The 11710-nt window shown below is 38.4% G+C and overlaps 1 protein-coding gene across 2 annotated transcripts in view; it reads left to right on the forward strand.

The window, feature by feature from the left end:
• The first annotated feature begins 996 nt into the window (after window positions 1-996).
• Window positions 997-11710, forward strand: part of LOC106808777 (exocyst complex component 6-like) — a 24646-nt gene continuing 13932 nt past the window's right edge. For both annotated transcript variants that reach the window (XM_014811628.1, XM_014811629.1), the window contains exons 1-19: window positions 997-1199; window positions 2674-2839; window positions 3477-3615; window positions 3891-3936; window positions 4128-4332; window positions 5064-5210; window positions 5597-5665; window positions 6127-6210; window positions 6545-6591; window positions 6739-6859; window positions 7395-7516; window positions 7901-8054; window positions 8356-8465; window positions 8689-8800; window positions 9233-9312; window positions 9488-9615; window positions 10128-10234; window positions 10691-10832; window positions 11520-11593. In XM_014811628.1, coding sequence (XP_014667114.1) covers window positions 3899-3936; window positions 4128-4332; window positions 5064-5210; window positions 5597-5665; window positions 6127-6210; window positions 6545-6591; window positions 6739-6859; window positions 7395-7516; window positions 7901-8054; window positions 8356-8465; window positions 8689-8800; window positions 9233-9312; window positions 9488-9615; window positions 10128-10234; window positions 10691-10832; window positions 11520-11593 — 1740 coding nt within the window. In that variant the 5' untranslated portion in view covers window positions 997-1199; window positions 2674-2839; window positions 3477-3615; window positions 3891-3898. The remainder of the gene's footprint in view (window positions 1200-2673; window positions 2840-3476; window positions 3616-3890; window positions 3937-4127; window positions 4333-5063; window positions 5211-5596; window positions 5666-6126; window positions 6211-6544; window positions 6592-6738; window positions 6860-7394; window positions 7517-7900; window positions 8055-8355; window positions 8466-8688; window positions 8801-9232; window positions 9313-9487; window positions 9616-10127; window positions 10235-10690; window positions 10833-11519; window positions 11594-11710) is intronic.

Raw genomic sequence — 11710 nt, forward strand, 5'->3', positions numbered from 1 at the left:
AAGAAGCTCCGTTACACGCGCGCGCGTGCACACACACGCACCACGCACACGCAGTGGCGTAGCCAGCAATTGGAAACAGGGGGGCCAAGGCGAGGGAGCGAGCGACCGAGGGTAGGGTGTGGGAGGGTATCCCCCCTCCCACGGTAGGAGATTTTAAAAATTCGTGCATGAAAATGGCATTTTCTGCACACTAAAATTCAGTATTAGGGGTAACTTATATGAGAAGTGGCATATGCTAATCCCTTATAACCCCCCTCCTCGCTTTTTATTTTTACATCCGATCGCGATCAACGTGGGACGATGCCCCTGGGTGTGGCGCCGGAAGGCTCTGAGGTTACACACGACCAGTTGGTGGACCCTTAGCTAGACCAAGTGAAATAGGTGTACGAAGCCAGTGTTTTTCAGGGAGGGAAGAAAAGAGTTAAGCGACCAAAGACAGCGATGAAGCAATTTCTCTCACGGGGGAGGGTGTTTCCCCTCACAGTAGGGTAATTTTTGAAAATATGTGCATCAAAAATGGCATTTTTGCGCATTTCATTTTCATTATTAGGTGTAGGTAATAGTGGTATAGACCAATCCCATTCAGGGCCCTTCCTCTTAATTTTTGTAACTCTCCGATCAAGAGGGGTCATGCTCCGTTTCGGTCATCACATATTGGAATTCTCTTCCTTCTTTTTTGGGCAAAATTGAAGCTTTTTCTACTGCGATCCGCGATGGTTGATCAACTTTGTCCTTTCCGTTTTCGATATTATAGTCCCTTGAGCTTTGAAGTCAAATCTTTATTAGGTTATTATATATATATATATATATATATATATATATATATATTATATAACTATATAACATGTGTAATCATGTGATCATATGTTTCTGCATAAATGTAATATAAAAACACATTATATCTATGACCATAGATGACAGAGCACGTGCTCTGTCTATGGTGGATTTTTGACTGGGTACGTGACCCGGAAGTACATCGCAAACAGGGCAAAACGAACGAACATGGCGACGGACGTAGATACGGTGTATAGTTTTCCGTTGAACATAATCCCACCTAATGAAATTGCTAGTAGCAAAAACGTATCAAATAAAAGTGTTACCAATGGTACATCAGAGAATATTGGATCTCACCACGAACACTTTGTTGTTGAGATAGAATCTTCAGAAGACGCACTCGAATCAATAGGACCGCTATTTCGGTGTGTTATTGTTATTGTTAAAAATTAAAATTAGTTGATTATATATCGTGTGTTGATTATATATATGTGTTGACAAATATATCGTGATACGTAGTATACAGATAATTGGTATGCCAATTGTCACGATACGTACTATTATGTTACTGGTCCAATCCTAGTTTAGCAACCCCTTGTTGAACACGGATTAATTGAGCACGTTTAATTTGCGGGGTCCCAAACGGTGTCTGGTCCAATCACTGAATCAGCCCTAGATCTAGAACTATAAGTATAACCCATGCTACGCTCATAGGGTCTCTGTCCCCCAGGGTACTGCCGGAACGTACCCTGGGTACGGTTCGGTATACCGGAACGTACCCTGGTGGTACCACTGGCGCCCACAGGTCTTATGAAAGTAGAAGCACAGAAGGATAAAATCCTCAGTGATAATAAAAAGCAAGCGCCGTAGGCGCGCTGCATGCTAGGGGGGTCTGGGGGCATGCCCCTCCCCCCCTGAAAATTTTTGAATGGTAGACGTCTGGAGAGGCAATCTGGTGAGTCTTGCGAGAGAGATTTAGGAACAAAATGTAGGAACAAAATTGTTTAACCCAAAATTTACTAGAAGCACTGTGCTTCCAGTGCTTCTATCTGCGGGTGCCACTGCCTGGTACTATCTAATATGGTTAGGGTTAGGGAGTAGACGTAGGCGACTCCCTAGACTCGTTAGTGGAGTAGGCGAGGTACGGTCCGGCATATTAGATAGTACCAGGGTACGTTCCAGCAGTACCCTGAGGGACATAGACCCTCTCAGCCATACTAGCAGAGCCGACCCATTACGAAGTCATAGTACATTATTCTCTAGACCCATAACAATTAACAGACTGGGCCGATACCAATCGTCCCATAAAAAATACGTGTCACTATATCCTGTGCTGTGGACACCGACATGTACGAGAACATAACATAACATAACATGTTAAATCCAAACCCAGATATATTTAAATTATATTGTCAAATAGAGAGATGTGTTTTCCACTACCAGTAACAAGTTTGTGTGGGTTTTATCTGGTTTGTATGATGGTAATAATGACGACCCATGGTTAAATGATGTTGAAAAGATGTTTTCTACGGGCCGACTCTGGTTATGGGCAGAGACTGCAGAGGCTGGCCAGGGGGGCTACGCGTACACAGGTAGAGCTAGGGGTTCTGTACTAGTGTCTGGGGCCCAGCGGTTGAATTGAGTAAATAGCCGGATACTGTATATAGCATTCAAGTGGCACCGTTTAAAACAACCAGTGCAATTTGAGACACCCGACGAACTTAATTTGCTGCGAAAGTAGGCAGGGCTTTGAAGAGGAGGGACATTGTGGGCTTTTTTGAAGATATACAGATGATTTAAGATATGATTTCTGTACGGGGTCACCGCTACAGAACCCGTGTGTACCATACTTAGTGAGTTATTACTGTACTAGTAATTTTTATGTTTTTTTTTTATCAGAGCAATATATGATGGAGATGATCATGAGCTATTTATGCAAAGGCTTGATGAGCGAATCAAGAATCATGATAGGGATATTGAGAAAATGTGCAACTTTCACTATCAAGGTTTTATTGATTCGATACACGAGTTGTTACAACTACGGAGTGAGGCAGAACAAGTAAAGGTAGGTGGCACTGTATTTACTGTCAATCCTGTCTTAGCGGACACCTCTATAGAGCAGATGCCTCTATAGAGCAGACACCTCTATAGAGCAGATACCTCTATAGAGCAGATACCTCTATAGAGCAGACACCTCTATAGAGCAGATACCTCTATAGAGCAGACACCTCTATAGAGCAATACCTCTATAGAGCAGAAAAACTAGCGGGGTCCGCGGGGTGTGTTTTTTTTACCGTACCACTAATTAATGCGTAAATCGCCACCACACATAGACGGTATTTGGGGTTCTTGTATATATAATATAGCCAAGTCGGTGTACAGTTAGTGTGTGTGTGTGGGACAGATTAGCTGTTTGTACTTGTGTATTGTCTGCAGTGCATGCGTGGCACGGTAAAAATATACGAGCTGGTTGTCCTGCCGAATGGGAATTCTTGACGATCGATTCCCGCGCTGGCAAACTTTTATTGTGGTGGAATTTAATCGGGGCGGAGGTAATTTATAAACGGGCGCGGAAGATTGAAACAGGGGGGAGTTTTCCCAAACGGGCCCGCGCGCCCGTTTGCGGCAACGTAGGGAGAACCCTGGTGTAGATGAGCTGCCGATCACATGAAGATAAGCATGGCTTCATAATATCATTGTAGGGCAAGGTGCAGGCGCGTCATTTTAACCTTCAGCGAACGGGGTCGGCTTTGATTTCCCGAGCAGAGGCTGTGATGCAGTGCCAGCAAATACAAGATGAACATCTCGTCAACAATTGAGGCCTCTCAACTTGCCTACCAGGTGAAATCTGAAAACGTTACTGAATCAGTAGATGTGTTTACTCATAATTAGAGTTCTTAGTTGTGTGGATTAAAAGGAACTGACTAAAATTTCTATGTCACAGGTTTTGTAGGTTGTGTTCTATATATATATATATATACATATATAGTTTAAATGAGCTAAAACATGTATAATAACTCTTTGTATCACTGTGATTCGTGAAGATTATTTTGGGCATTATATATAAATTATATAGACGATACATGTAGTTTATTATAAATTGAATTTTTTTGCAGTCTTTCTAATGTATGGGAAGCTGAAAAAGCAAATGGACTGTAAAAGGTATCACAGCAGTTCTGTATTAATAAGGCTATCTAATACACAATCATTTACTCATCAATCTATAAACCTCATGTAAGCATTCCAATGTGTCCTCATCAAGTTCCATGCATTTTGAATTCTTATTATCTGTAATCGCAATCAAGTGAGATATGTTCGCGTTCACTGTTGATTTTTGGCGTTTGTATTGCCAGGTATTACCCAGCATTGAAAACCCTAGAGCAGCTGGAACATACGTATCTGCCTCGTGTCAGCGAATATAGGTTCACCAAAGTCATGTACGACCAAATCGTACGCCTACGCGATGGAATTAAGGAGGCTTCCATGTCAGATCTGAAGGACTTTTTGGAGAATATTAGAAAGTACTCCAGCAAGATTGGTGAAGTAGCAATGCAGCATGTGAGTTTATTGTCTTCTCAACCAACATAAGAAAAATACTACCTCTTTTACATACCCCCATTTAATCTGTATGTATAAATCTGCAGCCATCTAACAAATTTTGAAAATGGAATCTCATGTTACTCTACATATGTGCTTGGTTCGTAGTACTTCCCAACCATTCTCAAACATTCCCAGCGAATACTATACTTACTGGTATGGCTATAGCTGTAGCATAACAGCAAGTGTTTACGTTAGGGCTAAAATGTCTTAGAACACTTGTACATCCGTACTTTCAACAATACATGAAATGATTGAAATTTGATTTGTTGACTTCCTGTTGACATGGTTACATGACGATGCCACTCGTGATGTCTATCGTTCCTCGTTCCTGTGAATCCCTGTCCTTACACGTTGTTGGTGGTAATTTAATTAATAAAGTAATTAATAGAGATGCTGTACTAGTCTACAACCACTTATGTCACTCAATGAGATGCACTTTTGTCTAGTGGCACCAATTACAAGGCAATTGTTACAGCATCAAAGAATGTGGCTGCATCATTTGCTATTTTATATACCATAACAGCTCAAACTTGTGGTAATTTTCTACTGGAGTAATGGGTAATGTTCCATAATAGGTGAGACCTAATTTGTCTACATGTTTTATTTTTATTTATCAGAGGGATATTTTTATAAAGGATACCTTGAACTGAATAAGTTTGATGCGAGTAGGATGCTTTGTGTTATTTAAGGTGGCAGATCAGCATGGCTTAGATCCGACCTTCGTCAGTATGCCCGAGAAGAAGCGAAAAGCCCCACCACCCCCAAATCCATTCACTGGGGAAGCAGAGGCAACAGTTACTGATCAGGAAACTAACATCTACAAAGATGGGGATGAGGTGAGTAGGAGAGTAGTAAAGTGCATTTGTTTTAGCATCAATATAGGTTGTAGCACAAACTATAATAATAATAAAATATACAATTACTATATGGTAGCTAATAATATACTAAATAGAACTAATTAAACATAATATTATTTGATTAACTATCGAAAAAGGTCATATTTTGACAAATGAATGATTTGACCATACATGTTCAACATCCCCCCCCCCAAGTAGAATACATGCACACAATAGAATTTTCGCTAATGTAATTAGACAGTAATAAAGTCAGAGAAGTGGCATTTCCCTCTACAGCCAAACAATCTTTAGAACTTACCTGAACAAATTTGAACTGGAGTAAAACTATTTTATGTCTATTTATCTTGTTGTATAATCATTTTCAGGAGCTTAGTGCACAAGAGCTGGTGGACTTTTCTCCTGTTTATAGATGCTGGCATATTTATAATGTACTTGTAAGTGAAATTGTATTCATTATATTTTACTTGATTATCAAAGCAACTGTATTGGCGTGAATAAACATAATTGAGTTTTCTCTGAAATCATGTGACTTGATAGGGCTTATGCTCAGAAGTGCTTTGAGACTTTGAGAATATTTTCATCGGTTATTCTGCTGTATGAATAGTGTTTTGCATAACCTAAATTAAGTAACTGTTTTACAATCTAAACTGCTAGTCATTTGTGTGTGATGTAATACATGAAGGTATGACATAAGCCAGTAATGTTTAGTTTATGGTTTGCAATGAGATTGTTGGTGTCCCCCTAACTAAACTAACGAAACTCAGGATGTTCATTAATAATATCAGAGCCATCCAAGTATATAGTGAAATAAGAAGTGAACGTGATTTGCGGTGAATGAATACTCAGCGCAAGTACACAGGTGACAGTGTTCGTTCTATCCATCTATCTGTTTCAGGGTGCAGGAGAGGAGTTTGAGAGCTACTACAGAAAGCAGAGAAAGAAGCAGGCTAAGCTGTGCTTGCAACCTGCGACAAATATGGTATTTTGTATGATATTTGTGATCATTAGCCGTAATGAGGTGCTCTATTTTAGAAATCCGTGATCATATAATGTGAATTAATGGTAATTTTAAATTTACTGTGTGCATTGTTAACCATGGTGAAAATGATGACTTCATTATTTTTTTAAACAGTTAATCGATGTCAGTTGATACTTGTCACAGATTATTGACTTGTATTTGTGCAGTGTGTGTAATCAATTCAATCTTTAAATCATTAGGAATGGTTTGCAGTAATAACTTTTGACAGGATAGATTTCATTATAATGGAAATTTACATATATATTATATATATATATATATGTTGCTGTTCTAGCATGAAACTTTAGATGGCTATAAGAAATACTTCCACGAGATCATTGGGTGAGTGATTATGCTTTACTGTTACTCTTATCAAAGTCATGTATTAAAATATAAGAAAAATGTATAATTAAATATCACAAACATCTGTTTAGAAGGAATGCTTATTTTAGAAGACATTTACGAATGTGGCAAGTTTGTTTTGCACAGGTTTTTCGTTGTTGAAGACAACATTCTGCACACGACTACTGGCCTCATCACTAGTGGCTACCTCGATGAACTCTGGGAAATGGCCCTGTCTAAGATTGTAGCAGTCCTTCGAACACATTCGGTATATTTTAATCATTATTGTTCAGCTACCTAATAATACTGTTGCGTGTTTATGCACGTCTAGCTCAGCTCAGAATGTGGCAGTGACAATATGTATATATACATCGTAGCTGATTAGTAATAAATAATTACATTGTTCAAGCAACATGTATAACCTTTCTTGCTCTCCTCTTGGAGTAATCATTCTGATGTTCAGACAGATCATTCAGAATGATTACTCCAAGCTCTCCTCCACTGAAAATAAGACATGGGTTTAATTAAATTTTTATAATTGTTCACTCTACAGTTTATGTGTTCTCGCTATATATCACTTGCTGAACCCCATAAATAGTGTAAAAATTGAGTTGGCTTGCATATCCTTCTTTAACGGGAAGGTTCGCCTTGGTACCCCTCCAACTTGCCATAGTGCATTAAAATTGCTGATTTAAACGGAAAGCAACACTTCCCTTGACCTTAAAATATAAGTAAACCCAAGGCAAAAAGAACATTGTATGCACATGAGTCAGCACTGTGTAATAGTGGGTTTTCACATGCAGGCGTATTGCACTGATCCATCGCTGATGCTAGACATCAAAATCCTGATCATCTTCTTCTGCCACACGCTGGAGGGATATGGATTCCCCGTGACACGATTGTATGGACTGCTTATTGAGATCAGGTAGCGATCTCTCCTGCTATCTGTACAACGAGGGCAACTGCATGAGAGCTTTCTTGACGTGTTTCTGACTGATTATGACCCAAACATAATTCTTGCATGACCTGAGACAAATTTTATTACGTGTGAAAATTTTATTACGTGTGATCTCACTGGCTAATTGTATGCACATGTCCAAACCTTGTGTGCAAATATAAAAAAATGTACATTTACTGATCCGACGTCTGAAACGCATTGAATACTACTGAAATACGTATTCAAAAATACTTGAATTTTTAAAAATATCAATATTTTTCATTTTTGCAAAGAACTCGTTCATTCTGTTTACATGTAATAAAAATTCACTAGTTGGGAAAACATACATGAGTGCAAACATTACTCTAACAGAGACCAGTACAATGAGATTCTGATGAAGAGGTGGAAGAACACATTCATGGATATATTCGAAGATGACAACTACACTCCAATCACGTTGCACTACCAAGCCGAATATACAGCCATTGTGACCATATTCCCATTCAAGGATGAATTTGTAGAAAAGGTAGTGACCATAATTGTTTATTACGTACATATTATTTATGGTAAGTTTGCTAATGAAGAGGCTATTCATTGTAAGTGGACATGCAACAATAGACTTTTTCGAAATAGGATTGATTCTCAGATTAAATCTGGTTGGAAAATCTCATTTTTGTCTTGTTTAATATGTTTAAATTAGTAGTAATTAATACTGTTTGGTGATGAAGCAATGCTTTGTTAATTAATGTGTTAGTGCATCTATTTTACAGCAAAATTTGACTTAATTTTAAATGTGATTTAAATTTTTATTGTTTATATTTGCCCAGTCACCATTTCCAAAAAGGTTCCCATTCTCTGAGTTTGTGCCAAGAGTATACCAACAAGTCAAGGAGTATATATATGCATGCTTGAAGTTCTCCGAAGACCTCAATCTTAGGTTAGTTCATATAGCAATATTTTTATATTGGCTCGTTTTCAATGATAATTTCTCTCTCTCTCTCTCTCTCTCTCTCTCTCTCTCTTTCTCTCTCTTTCTATTTCTCTCTCTCCCTGTCTATGTTTCTGATTGGTCTACATACTAAAGAAATATATTAAATGCTCACTTTATATAAAAACACTAACCAATGGTTTTTACGTTTTATGCTCTCATCTGCTTACAGTCAGGCAGAGATAGACGACATGGTGAGAAAATCAACCAACTTTCTACTGACACGAACACTTAGTGGCTGTTTGTCTTCACTGATACGGAGACCTGGGCTAGGCCTGGCTCAGGTACATTAACTGGGAGTCTCTCTATATCCAACCATCCAATACCATTGGCATGAAAAAAATTACCATAGGAACATTTGCGAAAGCATTTTGTGGTTTTGATTATGTCATACTGAGGGCCGAGCATACCTACCAAATCATCAATGGTTTCTTACTTGAAACTGCTCTTGTAAAATTTTGTTGTACATTTCAAAAGTATATTGAGCAATGTGGGTAGTTTGCATGGACTTCTTTCCCCAATTAACCCCTCAACATGATTCGCACAAGTTGGATGACCTCTAATTTCAAACCCTGTATACGAATTCCGTATAATAACAGACAATATAATAAAAGCCCAAGTATACCGTGATCACCTTCTCGATCTGCGTATCTTAGGTGGCAAGATTTTAAAGCACTCATGATTTAACTAATCATGTTCACATCGTTTATTTACAGTTGATACAGATTGCTATAAACACGGAGTACCTAGAAATAGCGTGCATACATCTAGAAGAATTTATATCATCTATTACTGGGTAAGAACCTAAAACATAATGCTATGATATGCAGTGGAGATGCTCCTATGTGTAAAAGTGAGTGTCGCGAGTATACGATATTATATGAACGTTTGAGTTTAGGCACTAACTTATTACAAGTGTTATTGCATGGTGAATTATTTTTATTGTAAATATGAGTAAATAATATTTTCAGCATATCCAGGGAGGCGACACATGTTGCCAAGCTGCAGGGGAAATCTATGTTCAAAGATGCGAGATCTCATGCAGAGCAGCAAATATACCTGGCACTGAACCACAAGATAGACGAATTCATGGAGCTAGGTAACATGCCACTGTCAACTCGATTTTGAAATATTGTTTCGTATTGTACCACATATCCATGGTGTCCCATGTTGTACAGGGCATTCATGGTTGACAACGTGATGATTATATATATATTATTTTATATATATGATTATATTATATATTATTATTATTATATATATATATATATACATATATAAATGTGGTGATTCAAGAAATTGACTGAGACAAGCTTCCTTGTGCTGGGCGACTCTTAATGTGTCGGGTTTCTAATGGTATAGCTTTCACTATATGAGTAGACATTGTCGGTTTTCCAGTAGGGGTCATGATGTGATGAATAGGAGGACCATGATCTTTTTCATGAACAGTGCGTTTAAGTGGTAAATTCTACACATTATTATTAGCATTCCTTAACAATGCATTATTGGTTATTCTTTTTTTATATTAGCAAGGAAATGTGATTTTTTTTTATGAAATTGATTTTTATTATCTCACACTCGTCACAGTGCTGTACTCTATTTTGCCAATAGCCAACTACGAGTGGACATTGGTTGAGTCGAAAGGGCACGCAAGTGGATATCTCATGGATCTCGTTGCATTTCTCCAAAGCACGTTCATGTCTTTCACAAATTTGCCAGTGAGTAATTTAGCTGTTATTGTCTGTACCCAAAAGTGTATTGCAGGTAGATATCTAGTATGATAATGGTGTTAATGTTCAAAAAGTTCAATGTCACTTTGCATGTATATATTGGGTAACAATATATGCGTTTATGGTCCATGTTCGTCTTAGGAAGGTTGCTGTGTTGGAAGTTGGAAACTTAGCTAAATAGCATGTGTTTTGTGTAGTAAATAAGTGGCGTGCATATATATGAGTAACTCAACTAACTACAAGCATAATAGGAGGACATATATTTGTTGGCCTTGAGTATATTCTCTTTGTGCAAAACCTACACAGGTGGCCAGTTGTTTAAATTTATTTAGTTTATAATGTATTTGTAATTTAATTTAATTAATAAGTAGTTAAATTACTGAATGAACCTTATAACTCGCGAATGTGACATGGATGGTGTAAATCTATGATAACATCTTAAAGGATAAAGTGGCTCAGACGGCCTGCATGTCAGCTTGCAAGCATATAGCTGAGTCGATAACGAACCTGCTTCTGGACCATGACACAAAGATTCTGTCAGCTGGTGCAATTCAGCAAGTCAACCTAGATGTAATACAGTGTGAACGTAAGTAGTTACTGAGAGTTTCCCCTTCATCCACCTTCGTGTGCTAATAATGTGTTGTGAATATCATTTGACTTTTTTACGTTCCCACCATTCTGAAAGGGGCAGTGGTTGTTTAGTGGATATCGAACTTGACTTTGGGCTGAAAGATCTGGAGTTTTGGGTTCTACCATGGCAATTGCTGTTGTGGCACTGAGAAAGACATTTTCCCAGATTTTGCTTCAGCTGGCGTTTGCTGTAGAAATGTTTTGGTGTAAAGTTAGTTAGCATCTCAGTGGCGTGCAGCTAACAACTTCACCAATTTAACTGTAGTAGCTTTGGCAGACAAAGCTTGTAATGTAAATTAAAGAAAGGCAGTTGGGGAGGCCCTATGCTCCACTGCAGCCAAAAGGAAACCAAAAAATGTTCTACAATGTTCTAAAAAAATAACCCTACTTTATATACAGAGACTTGTATTTCTGCGGAGTTTTATTGTAATCTGGGGAGAGTACCACTGCTCATTGTGCAGGGACTTGCATCTCTGCAGAGCATTTATCATACTGTGGAAAGTGTACCCAAGTCCATGTGCGAGGACTTGCATTCCTGCAGATGATTATCTTACTCTGTGAGGAGTACCTGACTCTGTGTAATGAGGGGATGGGGTATAATTGTTGCTGCTTTTCTTGTTCTAACTACAACTCCTTTTTGTAGAGTTTGCTAGTTTGGAGCCAGTGCCTGGGTTTACTGTTGGAGCTCTTCAAATGACATTTTCAGAGCTGCGTCAGGTATGAAAAAGTTTGTAGTTGGCTTTCGGTTGCAGGGGCTAACGCTCCATTAGGAGTGTACCCAACTTTGATATCATTAATGATTAATGATTGATAATCCTAACCCTAACCTAAATG

This window comes from Priapulus caudatus, unplaced genomic scaffold (assembly GCF_000485595.1).
Source record: "Priapulus caudatus unplaced genomic scaffold, Priapulus_caudatus-5.0.1 Scaffold303, whole genome shotgun sequence".
Classification (NCBI taxonomy): Eukaryota; Metazoa; Priapulida; class Priapulimorpha; order Priapulimorphida; family Priapulidae; genus Priapulus; species Priapulus caudatus.